The sequence below is a fragment of the Myotis lucifugus genome, unplaced genomic scaffold (genome assembly GCF_000147115.1).
Source record: "Myotis lucifugus unplaced genomic scaffold, Myoluc2.0 scaffold_0, whole genome shotgun sequence".
NCBI lineage: Eukaryota > Metazoa > Chordata > Mammalia > Chiroptera > Vespertilionidae > Myotis > Myotis lucifugus.
In genome coordinates, this window is record NW_005871048.1 from 45,005,345 (window position 1) to 45,027,590 (window position 22,246).

The 22,246-nt window shown below is 35.3% G+C and overlaps 1 protein-coding gene across 1 annotated transcript in view; it reads right to left on the reverse strand.

The window, feature by feature from the left end:
- Positions 1–22,246, reverse strand: part of CWC27 (CWC27 spliceosome associated protein homolog) — a 176,464-nt gene that overhangs the window by 139,186 nt on the left and 15,032 nt on the right. Inside the window, exons 3-10 of the mRNA XM_006081410.3 lie at positions 20,985–21,097; positions 18,675–18,818; positions 17,149–17,247; positions 15,689–15,792; positions 13,604–13,673; positions 6,202–6,281; positions 5,175–5,208; positions 1,822–1,979 (exon numbers count right to left, since the gene is read on the reverse strand). Coding sequence (XP_006081472.1) covers positions 1,822–1,979; positions 5,175–5,208; positions 6,202–6,281; positions 13,604–13,673; positions 15,689–15,792; positions 17,149–17,247; positions 18,675–18,818; positions 20,985–21,097 — 802 coding nt within the window. The remainder of the gene's footprint in view (positions 1–1,821; positions 1,980–5,174; positions 5,209–6,201; positions 6,282–13,603; positions 13,674–15,688; positions 15,793–17,148; positions 17,248–18,674; positions 18,819–20,984; positions 21,098–22,246) is intronic.

Consider the following 22,246-nt stretch of genomic DNA (forward strand, 5'->3'; position numbering starts at 1 on the left):
CCCCCAGTGCACGAATCCATGCACCAGGCCTCTAGTAGATAATAATTTTACACTAATGTCCTAGCTGGCTGGCAGCTATTTCCATTATAATTCAACTTAGACTGAACAGTGATTGTCCTTTAAATATAAATATCCTTTTCACCACCTTATAATTTTTTAAGACTCTTAGAGGTTTTCTGTTTTTTTAACATAAAACTCACTTGAGACTTAAACTATAGTGAAGCTAGTATAACTGACCAAAAGCAGTAATGATTTTGGAAATTTTTTGTTCTTAAAATAAATGGCAATTAGATACTCATGGAAATGTATAAAAAAAAGAGTGAAAAACTGTGTTTTCCCTAAGAAATTAGTACTTTCTCCTGATCTTATTTTTCTTTTATTTTCCTTTGTAGTTAGGAGAGAAACAGGATGAAGGAGGGAGAGAAGAAGATGTGAATATTGAAAATTTGGGAAAGAGAACCCTCACAAATAGATGTTTGGTGTTTATTAAGGCCAATTTTGCTAAATAAGCTTTCTTTAGTTCTTACAGAAACTTCAACTTTGCTAAATTATAAGTTCTATTAATTAGAGGATACATAAGTATTTGAAATTATATTAAGGCCCACAAGATAAAGTTGAAAACTTAAGGAAACATTTAAACAGAAAATATGTTTTATTTATTAAAATTAAAAATAAATTTTTGTCACATTACAAACCTAACTCATAGTTCTTAAAAAGCAGAAGATCTGTTTTGAATGAGAGAGAGAAATAAAGGATTCTTCACTATATTCATGATTTGACTAAAAGAAAGGTGATGAGAGGCTCATCAACTCCATTTATGAATAAGCATAATCAACAAAATCTTCAGTTATTACTGGCCCAAAGTTAATCTACTATATTAAATTACTCAACAGTGATTACTTGTCAGGTGAATGTTGCTGGAAAAAGAAAAGATATTTAAAGTAACTGCTAAGTACCATTTTTGAATGCAAAAGGTTGTAACATCAGTGAAAATTTTTGAAAATTACTTTTCTAGTTACATAAAGAAAAAAATTAAGGGAGCTAAGCAATGATAACATGGGAATACTTTTTTAAGTTTTTTTTATAAGAGGGTGAGAAACAACCACAAAAAATGTTGTTTATATGTAGTTACACCTATGTTATCCCCAAATGTAAGCCATCCAAAAAAACAACAAATAGTATTACTTTTTAAAGCAATATTATTTAAAACATATACCATAAAGTTGTAATAATAGAATCACAAAGGAGAATTTTTCAATTAAGTCAAATTTCAGGAGAATAAAATGTTGAGTCACAAAGTTCAACAACTCTTTATCAGGCATTTGCTGAAATTTTTTTATAATACCATAGAGATTAGGAGGGGTATATGGTATAAATCAGACTTGAAAAGGTACTTAAAAATGCTTTCATGCCCACCCATTTTCCTTAACCAGTTTTGACAAATTTTACTCACCTGAATCTGAAGACATCTCTTTTCATTCTACACAATTATTCTGCTGCTCTCATTGATATTAAACAAACACAACCTTCCCTATCTAGCTAAAATATTGCTTGCTCATATATAACAAATTATATAGAGGATTTTAAAGATGAGATCAGAGAAAAATGAAGTGGAATTTGATTCATTGCTGTAATTACTTTAAAACTGGCCTATTTTCTTTTAGGTTTCCAAATGGGCTAATTTAGCACAACTAGTACATATATCAAGCATTATGAAATAGTATTTTAAACAGTAAGTTGAACAGAGGACTCAATCTTAATTTAAAATGAAGTATAAAAAGACAAATACTCTGATACCTAGAAGCACAATAAGCAACTTACCTGCGGCTAACTGATTTCTTCTCCCCTTCTCCCTCTCCAGCTGATTTAACACTTGCACTTGGGTCCTTTTTTAACTTTTTTGCAATTCTTTCTCTCATCAGGTTCTTCTCATCACCATCAATGTTTTCATCATTCTCTGCACCCTCAAATTCTTCATCCTGTAGAAATTGAAATGGAGTATGTGCTGGGCATTCCATCTCCCCTTTCACTTCCAGACTCTTCATTGCATCTTAAGCCAGGTTTGTTTTTCTTTTTGTTGGGTTTTGAGTTAGCAAAGGCTGAATGAAGAATCTGCTACAGGTGAGAATAACCCTGAGTTCTGCTCAGGGTGAACTATGTAAGTGTGAGATAACCCAGTCAGGGCTGTTTGCTCAATTCACACCCAGCCCCTCTGTGCAGTAAACTGTGCTCCTTCTGTATCACCAGCATGCTGACCTCAACCAGGGATCAAGTAGAAGAGGTAGAGATGGGACAGCTGAGCTTTCTTCCTATAATCTGTCACAGCAATTACTCCTCTTCTCACAACCCTTCAGTGGATCTCCAACTCACTCAAGACCCTACTCAATCTGTACCTCCCTGACATGATGTCATACAGCTCCATCTCAGCCACACTAGCCAATTTTGGAGTTATTTCTCTCCAGCCTGAAACATCCTTATTCCATTTATCTGCATTGCTTGCTCTTTCATTTCAGATCTCTGCTATGTTACCCTCTCAGTGACACTTATTTTGATCACCCTATTAAAATGGCAGAACCACCTACCCACCTCCAGTACTCTAGTCTCCCTCCCTGTTTCCCCCCCAAAGCAATTTATCACCCATCTGACCTACATTTTACTTAATTATGTGTTTATTGTCTTGCTTCCATAATTAGAGGAAGCATTCTATGAGAGCTAATATTCTTGACCATTTTGCCTACTGCTATATCTTCAACTTCCAGAATAGTTCCCAGCATCAACAGAGAGAGGAGTGGAGAGAAAAAGAAGGAGGAAGGGAGGGAGGAAAGAAAGGAGGATAAGAAAGATGCTATTTCAAGGGGATCTTTATCTATTGTTTTTTTTGATCAGCTGAGTCACAGTGAGGCAAGATTCTTAACTTGAGGTTGTAGACTCTTAGAGCAATGGTCCTCAAAGTCTGGTGCTCAGACTATATAACCGGGATTGTTTTTTAAAAAATATAAAATCCTAGCCCTTATCCCAGTCTTTCCAAACCAAATCTTGAGAAACAGAAATTGTGAATGTTTTCAGTAAGATGTTTAAGACATTCTTTAGCCCTAGAAGTTGATAACCATTGACCTAGGTCTTCCATACCAAACTCTCTCCTGCTTCAGAGCCTTTTGTATATGTAGTTTCTTCTACCTTCAATACTCTTCCTCACTGCTCCTTACATAAGGCCAGTTCCTTCTCAAACTTTAACCTCAGTTTGTGCTTCCTATATAAGATACTAGAGGCCCGGTGCATGAAAATTCATGCACTGGAGCAGGGGGTCCCTCAGCCCGGCCTGCCCCCTCTCACAGTCTGGGAGCCCTCAGGGGCAGGATGCGACCCGGCGATCAGGGGAAGGCGACGCCCCATCACACCTCTGCTGCTGCCACTGCCGACAGCGCAAGCCTCGGCCGGCCCTGGTTACATGAGCCTTGGGACGGACCTGAGTGGCTGGGCAGCCGCCATCCAAGGCTTGTCTGCGCCTCAGGCCGGCCCTGGGCGGCTGGGGGGCTGAGGGGACTGGGGGACTCCGGAGGCAGGCATGCGGAGTGGGGCTGAGGGGACTGGGCACCGCCATCTTGTGGCTGTGGGCACTGCCATTTTTGAGGGCGCGGCAGTCAATTAGCATATTTCCTCCTTATTGGCTGTGGGCACCGCCATATTTGAGGGCAGGACAGTCAGTTAGCATATTCCCTCCTTATTGGCTGAGGGTGCCGCCATGTTTTGCGATGGTGTGAGGGTCAATTAGCATATTCCCTCTTTGTTAGATAAGATAATCTCTCTTTGTCACTGTGCTTTAGCATATGCTATTCTCTGAGCTAGGGGAACCTTCACCACCTTTTTTGATCTAGTTAACGCCTAATTCTTCTGTAAGACACAACACAATCATCTCTTCCAGGAAGATTTTCTTGAACAGGTTAGATATTCATTCTTTCTCTACCCTCCATAATCAGAAAGAACCCTCTCTTTTGACTGTGGCAATAGTATTCATGCATAGAAAGCTATGTACTTCCTACTGAATTATACAATGCACAGATCAATGGGTTTTACATAAAGTGACAAATAGATGACTTGAAAAACTTGATCTCTTATATATAAAGGAAACTGCCTTCTCTTTTATCAGCTTTAAGCCAGTATAACTATAAAGATAACTACAGTCATGAAAGAGAATCTTCTGAAATGTGTGTATAAAGAAGGAATACTGCTATAAATGACTGATCCAAGTATTTCCCATACATCATATAGGATATCCATGCATCAACATTTCAACTTTTAACATAATAAAATAAAATAACATCTGAATTTTGATTATTCAAGTAATGTTATATCATAGGGAGAAAAAACAGTCTAGAAATTAATATATAAGATTCCACACACATGTAGACATACACTTGGAAGAAAATATTATAATAGCAAAAATATATTTTTAAAATCTTTCATATTTTTTCAAAATTTGATATGCATAATTATAAAAGTAATATACAGAGTGTCCCCAAAAATATATACACATTTTGAATAATTATTAATTCTAATGGGTTAAATCTGAAAAGTAAGAAACATCAATTGAGCTATCAGTTGTTAAAGTGTGTATACATTTGTTTTGGACACCCTGTATATAACCTTTTAAGAAAAACAATTTAATTTTTTATAAAAATTTTGAATTTTCTGTAAATTGTTCAAACTATATTTATAATAAAACTAGAGGCCCGGTGCACCAAATTCGTGCACTGGATGGAGAGGGGGTCCCCTCAGCCCAGCCTGCCCCCTCTCACAGTCTGGGAGCCCTCAGGGGATGTCCTACTGATGGCTTAGGCCCGCTCCCTGTGGGGAGCGGGCCTAAGCCGCAATCTGGCCGCGGTGGCTTGGAGCACGCCCCCCTGTGTGTGTCCGCTGGGGGCCTGCCCCCAGCCGCGCTGTGGAAGCTCAGAGCAAGCACCCCTGTGTGTGTCCGCTGGGGGCCTGCCCCCAGCCATACTGCGGAGATTCGGAGCGGCGCTCCTGTGTGTTGTTCTCTCAGGCTCCGGGCGGTGCCTGTGTGTTGTTCTCTCAGGCTCGGGGCCGCACCCAGCCCCTCCTCCTGAGCTGGTCGTGACCTTTACAGCGTACAGACCTAATTTGCATATTACTTATTTATATATATAGATACTTACATCATCTAAATCTCCTGCTGCATCACCCTTTTCACTACAAAAAAATAAGGAAAACAAGTAAATTTTAGCTTCAAAATGGAAGTAATAAAATTATTCAATAACCCAAAAATTTAGAATATTTTGTTGGACTAATACTTCAAAAACTTATTTCAATATAGAAATTTCAGAATGGCATTCTAGAGTAACTGGAAACATACTAAAAATGAGCCATTTTTAAATAAATAGAATAAGAGGTATGCTCCATCAACACATACACAAAATCAATAGAATTAAAAGAAAAATTGCAAAACAAAAATCAGCAATGCTATTTTTATGAACAAAGGGCTGCAGAAAACAATTTATCTCATTGGCTTGACATATTCTGGTTCATGAAATCAAATCCTTCAAATACAATGATATTAAGAAAATACTGTTTTGAAACAGAATTTTTGAAACTGAGCTAAACTTGGTATAGTAGTATTTTAGTCCCCCTTTAAGACACTGGCCCAATATTTCACATGCAATTATATGTAACTGCAAGATATCTTCCCTTCTCAAAGAGAAGCAACAAATATAGTAAGATAATTTTCTGTTAACACCTTTAATATATAAGAAATAATACTCAATGGATTGGCCCCAAATGTGGTGACTTTCACAAAACCCTTGAATTCTGATTTTTTTTACCCAACATACCAACTAAGACAAAAATGCTCCAAGGAAAAAGTTAGCAAAGCAACTTTGAATTAAACATAAAAGTGTTAAAGCAAACAGTTTCCCTAGTCTTCAAACTATCCCAAGATTTAAAAGTTTAACAATTTTAAATTTAATGAGTTCAACTGAAGTAGATAGCAAGAGGAGTGAAAGTGACTGTAGTGCTGTTCTCCATATGCGAGAAGCTCTACTACCTCCACTGTCAAAATGCTTTAGCTTTTTGGCTGGGTTGAAAAAAAATTTGACATATGAGAAACAACTGCTTACTCACAAAGGAAGTTATAAATTATCTAAGCCAGAAAATGAGAACTTAGAATCACACTAGTACCATACCAACCTCTCAACAACTGGAACAGAACTGAGGTGTGGATCATCCTTAAGCAAGTCGTGACTACTTTTGCTTTTCCCCTTCATGCTCTAGAAAGGAATGCATGATAAAATCATGAGTGGGGGGAAAACAGTCTTACAAAAGGACAAGTGAACAAATTTACATAAAATTTAGTACCGATAAATGTGGTCAGTAAAAGAAATGTGTTCCTGAAAATGTCAGTATAAACTCAAGCTTTATAAATGAGAACCTTACTGAATTGGCTGAAAATATTATTTTAGAAACATCTTTTCTTTCAAAAAGTGACATATCCTTGAAAATAAGTTTATTGATTACTATTTCCAAACACTGAACCATCATAAGATTTACATACAGCTAAACTAATTAATTTGACCCAGATATTAAAACGCAGAAGATAAATCATGAGTAATCTGAAATAAATGTACACTATTATCCTCCAAGTATATTCTTTACATTGCACAGAACCACTTTTTATTTTTTTATTTTTTTTTATTTTTTATTTTTTTAATATATATTTTATTGATTTTTTACAGAGAAGAAGGGAGAGGGATAGAGAGCTAGAAACATCGATGAGAGAGAAACATCGATCAGCTGCCTCCTGCACGCCCCCCACTGGGGATGTGCCCGCAACCAAGGTACATGCCCTTGACCGGAATCGAACCCGGGACCCTTCAGTCCGCAGGCCGACGCTCTATCCACTGAGCCAAACCGGTTCGGCCAGAAGCACTTTTTAAATGTGCCCAAGCAACCAGATGAGTGCACCTATGAGATACTATTCAACAAGCAGAAAAGACAAAAGGGAAGAGCCTCTCAAGTATGACAACATTCATCAATGACCAAATGCTTAATAAATGCTTTACTTTCAAAGTTCATGTGTTCAATAAATTTATATTTTAGTAGAGAAACAAGTCATAGGAAGATATAAATAGAACTGTAAAATAGCAACTACTCCTACTATTAAATATATACTTTGTGCCAGGCACTGTGCTACAGTACTCTATTCCTACTCCTCATTTCCTCCCCTCCCTTCTGAAAGATATTTCTCTATCAATATAACTTTTTCTGGGTGAGGAAAAAAAAAAGCCTTTTTATAACTGCATTTGGAGTAAAAATGTGAACATCTTGAAGTAAAAGAAATATTATATGCATCACTATTGTAAATGTGGTACAATTTAATCACTATTTTAAAATCTAGTTATTGAGATTCTTTTATAATGAAATCTACCATTTAATTTGCCTCATAAAAATGACTTGTCTGATTATAAGCTTTCATTTGAAAATATTTTATGACATTTGAATATAAATTATACACAAAGATTCAGGAATAAACTTTAAACCAATACAGACAATTGAATAAAGCTATTATTTAAGAAAGCAATATGAAGGGAGGCATCTGCCAGACAAAAACCTTTCAAATACGTGAAGCCTAGGATTACATTTTCACTTAGTTTTTACTTCTCCAAAGTCTATCGCGTTCCTCAAGCATTCCCCATGTGAGATGGTTTCTGGTATCATCCCCATCCTTCTCACGACCCTCTTAGCCTCTGGATGCAGCTAGTTTGTCAACATCCTTCTTATATGTATTCAGAACTGAACAAAATGCTGCAACGGTGAGCAAAAATGCAAAGAATGTTAAATTCCTTATTCCAGAGACCTTACTCTCTTAATAATTCAACCAGGGCTTACAGGCTATTAAGTCTTATACCTATTCAGCTGATTTCATTAAACTCAAGTATAGAATTTACATGTGCTCCTATTATATTTCAACTGACTAGTTCAAATAATCAGGCACAGATTGACAACAAAGCACTCTTTGGGCAGAAGTACTCAATCAGCTATAAATCCATCTGACTGTACTATCTCCCGGATCACATTTCCTCATGCTGTCCACAAGAATACGAGAGACTCTGACAATGTGCTTTCCTGAACTCAAGATGTGTCATTATGGCACCCCCCTATCATGCAATCCTATCAAAAAGGAAATGAGTCCGTCTGGAAAGTCACTTAACCAGAGTCTTAGTTTCCCCATCTATAAAGAAAGGAAGTTGGACTAGATCCCTTTGAGCTATAAAATTCTATTATTCTAAAAGAGATTTTTATCAGGTAGTAGAAAGATACTGAAATAAATAATGAAGGAAAGTGAACCCACGTGGGAGAGGCGCCTTGTCACGAATAAATGAGTGGGGTGAAGCGGTGTCTGTAATCCCACACTGATAATCCATAAACCAGAGGGGACTCTATCTTATTTCTCCTTTCACATAAAGTAAAGCCGCAATTCAGACTTCACCAATTATTAACTTGTGATGTTAGACTGGTTCTGGAATAAAGCTTAACACTGTGGAGTCACTGAAAAAAGAAACTTGATAAGCAAATGAATAATGAAACAATTATTTTCAAGTCCTCTAGAAATATTTAATTTCATGCAACTACTAAAACTGCAAATTGTTCTTAGTCATTGTAAAAGACACTTGACTCTGTTTCTGGTTATTGTATACATTTTAAAACAGTAAGGCTAAATTTTAATATATATATATATATATATATATATATATATATATATATATTCTATAGGTCAGACTTTTCTAACATTCAAGCTAGCCTCTCCCCCCGCCCCCCCCCCCCGTCCCTGCCCTTTTTTTAACCACGGGTTCATTTTACCCATAATGTAAAATGTATTTGAATGGTGCTCATAGTCTAAAGAATAGTTCAAAAACAAAATAAACAAAATACACGTCCATTCTGAATCTCTTTTGAATCTCATGCCCTGTAGCGAAATTTTCTTTCCTCTATGCCAGTAAATTTCAACTATTTTTGTTGTTGTTCTATTTTCTCAAGATGAATTTAACAATGGCTCCATTATATAAACAGACAAAACAGCTAAATTCTGTAGGCCAAAGACTGCACAGTGTGCCAAGACACACTTCTATGTGGAGAAAAGGCTGCGGGTGAGTCATGCTGTACAGGTGTCTACTTGTGCTCTCCAAGCTGCTCAAGGTAGTGCTTAGGACCCTCTGGGAGGGCTCTGGAAGGGCACTAGGCTAGTCATACTGCGCATATGGCTTCCTACCCCGGAAAGCTGAACTAGATTGCTTAAGCCTGAGGGTGGCAGCTTCTGTATAACAGTTACGGTCATATTAGAGATTGTTTGATATTCTTTAGCTCTCTGAGAATAAAATACAAATTATAACATAGAGCATAATGTTTACTTTAAGACATTTAACTTTCAAAAACATTTCCAAGATTGTATAATATATCAATGTAAGGATATACATAGCCTAATTTCACTACTCTAAATAGTACATATTATTTCCATGTTACAAAGAGAAAAATTGAGGCTCAGAGAGACTATTATCCAAGATCACCAAGTACCAGTAGAAAGTGAAGTGCCAACATAAGTTTGTATGACCTCAAATCCATGCTATTTCTACTCCAACACACTCTCACTCAAAAATGACACAAAGTTTACCATCAAGGAGCCTGGAACTCCACACAATAAGGCAGAAAGAAAAGGGGATAATGTTTTAGTAGTACACAATGACAACAAAGTCAGGGTTCTTTAACAATAAAGCAAAAAATGTTTTTAAAAAGAAAATGTAAGGATCACAAGGCAAAGGTTAGACCAGAAAAAGAAAAGATTATGAAAAAGTGGAAAAGACATTTAGAAAAGACTGTATTTTAGGTTATGAAAATAAACATGACTTTGATATCAGAAGTGGAATAGGACACTTCAGGCAGGGAGAAGAACACAAACAAAGACACAAACACAAAAGGGAAAACACAAGGCATTTATGTAAAACTAGAGGCCCGATGCACGAAAATCATCCCAGAGGCTTGGCCCCCGCCGCTGCGACCGCCTCTGCCTCAGCCCTCGCAGCCCTAACTTCATCTGGAAGGTCATCCGGAAGGATGTCCAGTTTAATTAGCATATTCTGCTTTTATTATATAGGATAGCAAACAGTTCAGATCTGCTGATGTAGTGTTTCCTATATTTCCCTGATAAGAATTACAGGGAATTCAACAAAAGTACAGCATCCCAGGCCCCTCCTTCCTTGTTGATTCTGATTCAGTAGGTCTGAGATGGGGCCTAGGAATCTACTTTTTTTAAAAGTACTATCAGTGATTTTTACCAGCAGGGAAATTTAAGAAGTATGAGGCTAAAAGACAGAGTTGGCAAAGAGGAGTCATGAACGCAGAGGCTTGAAGTAACAGGCCAAAGAATTTGGACTTATATCTACAGTCAGCAGAGAGCAATGAGGCTTCAGAAAGACTATTCTGAGAGTACTGAGTGGAAGGGGAAGAAGAGAAGGGAGATGGGAGACCAGTCTGTAGACTACACAGCAGCTGAGGCTAGAGATAATGAAGGCCTAAACAAAGGTAGCGGCAATATAAATTAAAAGAAAAAAATAGATTTGAGATACAGTATGGATGAAAAACTGGTAGGACAATAAAACTAACTGGTTGTGCAGAGTAAAATTAAGAAAAAAGTCAAAACTGAATCTAAAATATTTTAGAGGATACTGATGCCAGGGAATAGGAAGAAAAGTCACAGGACACGGAGAAGTTTGAGAAGAAAATATAATGAATTAAGCCTTGGCTAGGACTTGGGTAATTAGCAGGATATTCAAACAGGGAGATATCCAATAGGCAGAAAAAGAAGAGTAAGCCAGCTGAGATATATAGATTTAAAAGTCAAAAACAAAAATGTGATAATTTTATCACATAGCCCATCCTATTTAAGAGTCAGATGAGAGAAATATGATGACACAATACTAGGGTTATACTACTCATTTGCTAATGGACTGTAGGTTGCAATTTTCTTGGCAAAGAGGAAAGCATTTACCTAGTCTTTCTAATGTTTAAAGTATTTTTCAGGTTTAAGGACAAACATAAAGAACCAGCTAACATTATCTGTGGCGGTATCCCTCCACATAACAACCTTGTAGCAAGCTCAAAGTGCTTTTGGAATATCAAATTTACTATATTCAGTATAAGTTAAACATAGCAGAAGGAAGATAAGCTTTAAACATTTAACACATGCTGCTGTTACAAATAGAAAAACTTTAAACTAATTTCCTAGTGAAGACAATCTCACAGTAATTGTGAACAAAACACTTTCAATCAGATATTTAACTCAACTAAATTAAATATTTAATTCAAGATTGACAGGAAAAACTCCTTTGTCCTACTCTTGATCTCCAAGGCTGCTCAACCTAGAATCCAGGACCCTATGGGAGATAGGGAACGGCATGGGCAAATTGCACTAGGCTGCCTTCCACCCCAGGATGCTGTGCTACCAGTGAAATTTCTGGCCAGCCTTTTAAATGGCTTATGTTTGAACTAGGCAGCTTCTGCAGCATTCAAAATCATAATAGAGACTTAAATAGCTACAGAAACCTAACTTCAAATTTCTGATTCCACATCTTCTAATTACACAGTCTTGTAAAAGCTACATATCCTCTCTGAGTATTGGTTTCTTCATTCACAAAATTTATATGAGATATGGTTGTTACAAAGATTATATAAACTAAGTATTTGGCACAAATATTTATTAAATCAATACAATGCAGTAAAATAAGTGCTTCTGAAGGCCAGAGGCAGATTACCACTGAAAGAAATTAAGCTCAGCCTAGGTAGAAGTTGGGTAGGGGAGGGAGGTAGAGGTAGTCAGGAGTTGATAGTGGAGCTAAATCTTAAAGAAAAAACAACAATTAGCCACATAAAGGAGAGAGCATGCTTCAAGCAAAAGGGAAAATGGGTAGGAAGACTGGGGAAGCCATGAGTATGCAAGGAAACTTAACATCTTTAGAAAACATCAATGAAAGGGAATCCTGGCAATTCCCAGATCTAACATTTGTGGTTTTGTCCATTTACAAATATACCCATAGGATCATGACATAGTAAATCTTTCATGTTAATGAGACACACATTTGAATCATGAATAGTGCAATACTAGTGCACTGACATCTAATGAAGATGACTTTATTGGGGTGACAGACATATCAGTGACATTGAAAAGGAATGGGGAAAGGAAGTTGTCATGTAAAGAGGAATTTAATTTTGACACCTGAAGTAGAGATGCTTCCTCAAGGCACTCAGAATGAGGAAGAGCCCAGAAGAAATATTTAGCCTTGTCTCTTTGTTCAGAATATTAGTTTACAGGTGATAATTGAATCATAGTAGCAAACAGATCACTCAAGAACACTGAAGTCAGTGAGAAAAAAAAATTATGACCAAAATATTTCTAATACGTGCCCACTGTAATTCAGTTTTAATGCAAGGGGTATAAGTAGCACGCTTACTGTATGCTCAATGTTAGCCTACCAAAACTATGCTCAATGGGTAGGGGAGCAAAGTACATGGATAAAGAAGTAAAGACAAGGGTAACAATAATGTGCTTTTAAGTCAATGCTATTGTTAGTGTTGGTAAGATATAGGTGACTAAGTTAAGCAAGTAAGGCAGTGTTAGGTTAGAGTTTTAATTACTACAGTAAAGACTTTGAACCTAATCCTTAGATCTCAGTGTTCGCTAACTTTCCAAAAAGGAAAACGTATCAGAATCTTGGGGAGTGAAAACACTTCAGATGATTTTCTTGAAGTATACTTATCAAAATCACGCTCTGAACAATGGCAGGGCACTGTAAGGGTTTCAGCAATGAGTACTGTGGGGAAAGTGAGACTGAGGAACATCACACTTGAAGGCAAAAGGGAAGTATTGTGAGGTAAAAGGCCAAGAGGCAACATATAATCCAAAGACATGGATTTTATTGTGAGATAAATGTAGGTTCAAATCCCAGCTCTCAATAACTTACTGCTTCTATGACTTTGAGCAAATTATAACCTATCTATACCTTAATATAAGCATGGGTAAAATGGGGATAATAATAATACCTATCTTAAAGGGCTGTGATGAGAATTGATAAAATGAATAAATATATATAAATATTTAAATGAATATAAGAGCTTTTGGTCTATCACTGTTTATAATACTAACAATAATCATTATCATCTAGAAAACCCATTAAACAAATAGCAATTAAAATCTGAATCATAAAGTTCTTTAACTTTAGTTCTGACTGGAAAAAAAAATTCGAGGTTTAAAAAAAACTATCAATTTTTTCTTTTTTTCCATCACCATTTATCCCCCCATACCTTCTTCCACCTCCCCCACCTGCCCCATGCTATCACCACTGTTGTCTGTGTCCATGAGTTCTTTATAAGAGGACAAATCTTCTCAGAAGATGCAAATATTACTGACCATAAATCATTTTACAAATTAGTTCCATGAACGTTTACTGAATGTGCTCCGTGTACAGCCGGAAATACAAAAATGAGTAAGATATAAACCTTAATTTTTTTACAATTCAGAAAAAAGGGCAAATTACGGTTTTACCTGACTAACTCGATTTACTTCCTCCTCTTCTTCCTCAGCTTCCTCCCCAAATGAAAGCAAACTAAAATTTCTAATTAATAAAAAGGAAAAAAGAATGAAAGAAAATTAGAAAGAAAAAGTTAAACAAAACTTATAAATATCCTATTAGCAAAAAAAATAGAGTAGAACTTACAAGAAGAGACACTTTTGTTTAACAGTAGACACTATTACTTAATATTCAGTAGAAATATACTAAAGATCTATATTTTCAGCATAATGTTATAGTTTTGGCTTCAGATCACATATGATTCATATACTAGACTAAACTAATGACCAAAAATCCATTCTGAGCACTACCATTAAATATACTAAGTCAAACATGACAGAAATAATTAAGCTTTTTATATTTATCAAAACTGGTTATCAAAATTGAGAATTCTGAAAAACTAATAAATATATAGACCTGAGAGCACTACAAATGGGAAGCAATTAATCTAGTGTCTGCCAAAATATGGCTTAATATATTAAAATTAATAAGTTAAACAAAACTGTCAGAATAGCCTATGGGGAGAAAAAATTAAGTTTCTTCTTTGAGCATTCAAACCAAAGATTTCCCAAGAAAAATAAATAATTTGTTATTAAAACTCTTCCTCAAGCCCTAGCTGGTTTGGCTCAGTGGAGAGTGTCGGCCTGCAGACTGAAGGGTCCCAGGTTCAATTCCAGGCAAGGGCACATGCCTGGGTTGTGGGCTTAATCCCCAGTAGGGGGAGTGCAGGAGGCAGCCGATCAATGATTCATTCTCATCATTGATGTTTCTATCTCTCTCTCTTCCTCTCCCTTCCTCTCTGAAATCAATAAAAAATAAATAAATAAGTAAAAAACTATTCCTCAAATATTATAAAAATAAAAGATTTGGTAATAAAAGAGAAACTTCTACTTCAAAACCTAGATGCAATCAATGACTACCACATAATTCCCAATATATTTACTATGAATTAAAAACAAAAATACCCAACTTTGGAGCTTGTTGTCAAGATAAACTATAGAAAAAAATATTGTATCAGAACATAGTGAGAGTGACCTTTCACCCAAAGATAAATTAGTCAAAATAAATAAATAAATAAATAAAAGGAAATTAAATACATAGCTCTATATAAAGTTATTTTGCCATAAGACATCAGCTGCTTATTAAACTGTCTGCTCATATCTGAGAGTTTATGAAAACAACTTAACTTACTTATATTGTAGGGTATCAAGGAAAGAAATGAGTATGTATTAAATGCCTTACTACTGGGTATTTTCAAATTTCCCTTCTCATTTAATCTTCATAACAACCAGGTGTTGTATTTATTATAATCTCCGTTTTCTAAGATGGGGAAACTAAAGGCCAAAAAGATTAATAAAGTTTGCTTTTTATTTACTGGGTTAGGCAGGATTATATTTAGAATTGTCTGAACCTAACACTTTAAGTACAATAAAATCCCTAATATGGATGCCATAATTCAATAAAAGAATCAACTGAAATCTAACACTCGATATCTATTTTAATAAAACAGACTAATAATGTAAAGAATACTGTTCACAAAATGCTGGAACTTATTAAAAAAAAGAAGTTTCTATTTTTTTGAAAACTATTCTAAGGAAATAATCTAGAATACAGAAAGAGCTTTATACTTAAAAATATTTATAAACACCAAAAAAGGAGTGAAAAGTTATATAAACATTGTCATATACTTCATATTTTACTTTCCAAGTTCCTTATACTGAGCATATATTAATTGAAAAACAAGTAAAAAACAGAACAATTCTCAATAACTCATTTATATAAGTAATTGCTGTAGTAATCCCTACTTATTTATATTAATACAGATTTTATATGGACATCTGAGGCAATACTTCTTTAGCTTAAGTTTAAGTTATATACTGTATTTGAATACAAGAAATGCCCATGCAGAATAGAATACACACACTCCTAATTCAGATATCTCCCTGGTCCAAACTGGCCTCCCCCTCACTAGTAAACAATGTTTACAAAAGGAAATGAAGTGAACTAAATGAATCAGTGCTGTTTTACAAACTGAAGAAAAATCTTACTACTATGATTACTTTGTGCCTTTGGGTTTCAATGTCTTTACTTTCTCCTCTGGTTTCTCTTTTTTCAGCTTTTTTATTTCCCTTGGAATGATGTCATCAAAAGGATTAAACAAAACCTATGAAAAGAAACATTTTGAAAATTAAAAACAATATTTAATTGTATTGACATTAGTGTCTATAATTTTTCCTCACAAAAACATTGTAGGTATAGTGAAACATATACTACATAAAGTGCTTCCACTTACATGGCCTCAATGTATTCTCCCAATAATCCTATGTGCTATTAAGTAAAGGATATCTTATTTTTATTTTACAAAGGGAAAAGATATTCAAGAAAACTTAATATATAGTATGAGAAACAAAATCAGATCTCTCCTGATTTTGACTCCAAATCAAATGTTCTTAAAGATCACCCTCAATGGCTCCTTCAATGAAGGATCACTCTTAAGTTACCAATGAAGTCACTTGATTGGATTAAATAAACCTAATTCCTCTAACTTTCCATTCTGAGTTAAGCTTTTCATTCATTAGATTATCAGCTAAAATTTCATCTTAGAATTCAAAACTTTCAATTTAAAAAAAGTCTTAATCAGAAATTGTTCTAGCCCTGATCATGTTATTCAATGGTTAGTGCTGATCCACACACCACTGAAGGGTCTCGTATTCGATTCCCAGTCAAGGGCACATACATGGGTTGCAGGTTCGATCCCTGGCCCTGTCGGAGCACATGCAGGAGGCAACCAATCAATGTGTCTCTCTCACATTGATGTTTCTCTCTCTTCTCTCTCTCTCTCCTCTCTTTCCCATCCCCTCTCCCTTCCACGCTTTCTGAAAATCAATGGGAAAAATATCCTGGAGCGAGGGTTAAAGAAAAAAAAAACTGTACCTAAATTACACAGATAAAATCTGAGTTGTGACTTAATTTAGTATAAAGACTTCATCTGATAGTTTAAAAATAGTAACAATCAGCCCTGGCTGGTGTAGCTCAGTTGGTTGCCAAAAGGTTGCCAGTTCGATTCCCAGTCAGAGAGCACATGCCAGGGTTGTGGGTTCAGTCCCCAGTAGGGGGCGTGCTGGAGGAAGCCAATCAATGTTAGGCTCTCACATCTATTGTTTCTCTCCCCCTCTCCCTGCCTCTCTCTTTAAAAAACAATCAATAAACTATACTTTTTTAAAAAATACTGACAATTTTTCTTATATGACCATTTAAGTCAGTGGTTCTCAACCTTCCTAATGACTCGACCCTTTAACACAGTTCCTCATGTTGTGGTGACCCCCAATTTCATTGTTACAAATTGAACATAATTAAAGCATAGTGATTAATCACAAAAACAATATGTAATTATATATGTGTTTTCCGATGGTCTTAGGTGACCCCTGTGAAAGGGTCCTTCGACCCCCAAAGGGGTCGTGACCCACAGGTTGAGAACCGCTGATTTAAGTGCTATATCTTATACTAATCATACTCCTACCTCACAACTTTTTATTCTGTGTGGATTAAGTGGTCTTTCTTCATTATCAGTGTCTACTTCTGCCAGTCGCAGCATGTTATATATTGTATCCCCTGTAATCTATTAAATAAAAACAAAAATTTAATTGCAAATTATTACATTCATTCTTTGAAATAAGGGAACACTTTTTAAAATATATTTTAAATAATTAAAAGGGAATTTCATATAATTATATCAGAGCATATACATTAAATAATGCAAACAAAGCAACTTCATCTTAAGAGGAAAAAGCCTAGATGAAGTCCAACCCCTCAATAAAACTTTTGTGAAATTTCCAATATATACTGGTACTTTTATTAAAAACGAAAATATTATGCCAAATAACCTCTTACTGAATGACAACTTTTCATTCAAACATCAGAAACAAATGTAGACTTTATAATAGAGTAAAACAAGCAAATAATAATGTGGTAATTGCTTTGCAGATAATATCTCATTTAATCCTCACAAATATCCTAAAAGTAGTTACTAACATTATCTTCCTTCCCCAGATAAGAAAACTGAGGTTCAAAGAAGTTATCGAGCCCACAGTGATGGCCTTTCAGAATTCTAACCATTGTTAGTTATATAATGTGTAGATTATATAACATCAACTGTAAACAATGGTGCAGAATGGCAACCTAAATCTCATTTTATTAAACACTTATTTTTTTAAATAGTAGAAAGTAAAATCTATGAACATCAGCAACCTGTGTCAGAGTGGCTCAACTATACCAATGCATACTTCTTAACCCACGTTGTTAAGTAATAAGCAACAATATTGTATTGCATGTTTTTAGCGGGACTCCTTTCATTCAATATTTATCAAGTTTTAAAATAATACCAATTGTATATTTGTGCTAAGTTTGTTTTTTCCCTTTCATCCTCCCAACATCCAGTTTTGCCTAGGATATGGAGAAACCATTCTTACCGAACCAGTAGAGGGAGCTGATACACTAGTGATGTCTAACATGCCCAAGACAAAACATACAGGGATGTAGTATTTATGAGAAGGGAGAAGAGTAAGAAAAGAAAACCTTCAGAAACCTTTTTAAGGAAAACTGTTAAAAATTCTATGGAAATGACATTCCCTGATATGATGTTGATTGTGTGCAGGATTAAATAATTATTACTGAAAGTAATATTTCAGGTAAACAATTTTAATGTTACTATAACTTCCACTTTAAACTTAAGGGAATTCATCATTAACAAAATAAACATTAAACTGCTAAGTTTTATTACCTAGGTGTCTTTCAAAAAACATAAAAAATGGTATCAGCTGAATGGCATAGTAGCTAATATGGTTAGTATGATTTTAGAAAAATAAAGTTTGAAGTCACAACCAATGTCTTATTTGAAACACACACAAAAATTCATAGTTCATTATAACAGGAATACAGTCTGTCATTTTTAAAAATAAATAAATATCCTAGGGAATAATTTAAGAAGGCAGCTCATAGATAAGTTGATCATATGTATCCCAGAAGCCTAATATAATGGACACAAACCTTTCCAAAGATGGTGTGCTTATTGTTAAGTTCATCTGCTCGACCCAGTGTAAAAAAAAACTGGCTGCCATTATCATGAGGACCAGCATTTGCCATGGCAACCAGTCCTCGCCGATTAAAACGCAATCGTGAGTGGAATTCATCCTGAAGCATAAAAAAGAAAAGATTTAGTGAATGACCTCAGTGATAAGGCCCTTCATATTCATTTAACCAACAAGGTTCCATAAAGCTTCTAATAAAAAAAATGCTGAAGTTGTATTTACTGTTTTTCAAGTTTAACCATATCTAATATTTACTACTCCTTCAATGCTATTAAACTTGACCTCAGTAGCCTGTATCTTCTGAATATACTCAGCTACAAATTTAGCCTATTTCGTGGAAATCTGCCTACTTACACAGACAAAGAGTACTTGAAGGGGAATGGATTTCTAAGAGTCATTCCCGTTTTCCCATCCCTCAAAGTCATCTAAGCTTTTAGAACCTTCTATTTTTCCTCCAAGAAAATTACCTTTGAATCACTGAAGAGTCTTCAACTATTGCCGCCCCCCCCCCCTCCCTCCAACCCATTCTAAGCCAGGAAACAATTGCTTCCTCCTTGTTTTTTTAATTCAAGAAGTCTACTATGATTATGTTATGTGCTTTACGGTGTTTTTTAGAGTCCTAAATTGAATTTTTAAAAGGGCAGTAGCAAGCTTTTTTAAGGTGGTTTCCTTGCCATGGTCAGGCTACATAACATAAACATTAGTCTCTTAGTTAATAGAATTTCTGTCCAGGTCGCATTCTAGACTCATTCATAATATAGTTGTTATATAATCAATACTTTTCAGAAAAGAGGCTATTTTCCCTTAACGAATAATTTTCAAGAGATTTAAACTCAAAGGATCATAACTCTGCATACCGTATTAAAAATGACCTAATTGAAAAATTTACCAAGACAACTCATTACCTGAACATGATTAGCAAAAATCTCAATTTAGAAATAAACTGCCAAAAAGAGCTATTCTGTTTCACCAAATAATAGAATAAAGGAATGATTCCTACTAGGTGGAGGCTGTAAAACCGTAAGATACCTCAATTTGGTAAAATATAAATATGTGAGAAACTTTTATAATCATTCCACATTTTCTAAAGATACTATCATCTAGAAATTAAAGCAAACGAAAACAGTTCAAATATTTTTTGCAAGAATCACAGTGACCCAGTTAAATATTAAAGGAAACTCCAGGTACTCTATCCCATTAGTATAAACACAAAGTCTTCAAAAACACCCATCTTTTAAGAGCTGTTAAGGTTTACTCATTCAAAGAACATGATATTGGTACTATCAGATTAACAAATAACTTAACTTTCAGCTTTTACCTGAACCCACTGTTATTCTTAATGTCTTAAGCATAACATCAACTTTTTTTTCTTTTTAAATCTATGTTGGTAATTAACAAACCACTGACCTATTCTTTACTAATATTCACTCCTTTTGATAACAATTTTATGTTGCTTCTTTCTTCTTTTCCGCTGAGTTCCTGTTATGGCATGCGTTTTGTGCTACAGAGTTCTATCTATTGTATAAAATTTAGAATTAAATCTATTATGGACTGAATTGTGCTCCCCCAAATTCCTGTTTTGAAGTTCTAACCCCAAGGTGACTATATCTGACATAGGGCCTGTCAAGAAGATCCTAAGGGTTAAAGGAGGTCATTAAGAACAAAGCCCAAACCCAGTAGGGCTGGTGCCCTTATAAGAAGAAGAGACACCAGAGCTAGCGTGCGCATGTTCTCTCTCTTGCTCTTTCTCTCAATCCAAGGAGAGAACCTTCACCAGGAACCCACATCTTGATCTTAGACTTCCTAGCTTCAAGAATTGTAAAAATAAATTGCTGTTGTTTAAGACACCCTGTCAATGGTACTTTGTTACAGAGGTCCAAGCAGATTGATACAAAGTTCATATAGTATTAAATAAAATGTTTTAAAATGGAATGGCATATGCAATGTTCTAAAAATGTTTTACATCTACAGAGTTGCAGAATCAAACATAGGCAAATATCAGGAAATATGTTATATCAGGTTTTTCTATTTTTCACTCACCGTTATCTCCACCTGAATTCAATCTAGCATAATAGTTTGTGATAAGACAACTTAGAATTCTTGATAGGGTAAGTGCTGTTATTATACCTGTGTAATTCTAATTATGTGATAGACACCGGATTTTGTGCAGTAATGTGAAATGCATTTTCTTCATGTGGGGCATAATTATTTTCAATTAAGAAATCCAAGCTGATTTGCAAATAAGTAATAATAATAAATTAGGTCTCACCTTGAATGGGGCTCCATAGATAGACTCTCCACCAGTTCCTGTGCCAGTAGGATCTCCTCCTTGGACTATAAAACCAGGTACAACTCTATGAAAAATGGTCTTGTCATAATATGCTGAAAGAAAGAAAAAATAATTTTTCAAAGTCTAAAACAAACTGTATCTGTAGTTACCAGAATTACTACAACTAGAGTCATAAGGTTCCCCTCCCCTGAATGTTAAATAGGTTCCTAAACCAAAACCTTTTCTTCCCTACTTATTATAAAATATCTTCTCAAAACAGCACAATTTCCACAGAAATCATGGTGGTGGTGGTTTTTTTAAAATTATTTTAAGAATTCTCTCAAACTCTGGATTACAGTTTTCAAAATAAAAATTTGAGAGTTTTGGTATAGATCAATGGTTCTCAGCTGGGGGAGGGGGTATTCAGGAAAAAAGCCCCACCCAATTTTGTTCCCTAGGGGATATTTGTCAATATCTAGAAGTATATGGTTGTCACATGTGGGAGATGCTACTGGCATCTAGTGGGTAGAAGCCAGGAATACTCATAAACATCCTACAAAGCACAGGATGTCACCAAATAATTACTGGCCCAAAATGTCAACAGTGCTGAGATTCAGAAATCATAGTGGAGATCAATGCCTTCTTTCCTATTCTCCTCCTAGAAAATTAATTTGCACAAACAATATACAAACCCAAAATATATCAAAAGTACTCATTGATTATAGGTCTACTATCAATGCACCACCCCCAGAGAAGCTTTCAATAATCAACACAATATATAATTGAATCCAATTAAACTCTCAATAAGCTTGCTAAATGATTAAAAGAAATTATGAATATATATATATGTATGTAAATATATTATTTGGAAGCCATCAACATAAAAGACGATCATATATGATCTCCTAATAGTTACTATCTAGAACAGCCGTGGGCAAACTACAGCCCGTGGGCCGGATCTGGCCCGTTTGAAATGAATAAAACTAAAAAAAAAAAAGACCGTACCCTTTTATGTAATGATGTTTACTTTGAATTTATATTAGTTCACACAAACACTCCATCCATGCTTTTGTTCCGGCCCTCTGGTCCAGTTTAAGAACTCATTGTGGCCCTCGAGTCAAAAAGTTTGCCCACCGCTGATCTAGAACCTAGAATCATTCTGTAAACTTACTTCACAGAGGAGAAAGAATATGGTAGAATCATGACAGCTAAATGAGGTAAAGCATAAGCAAAGAATTTGGTGGGGGGTGAAAGGGAAAGAA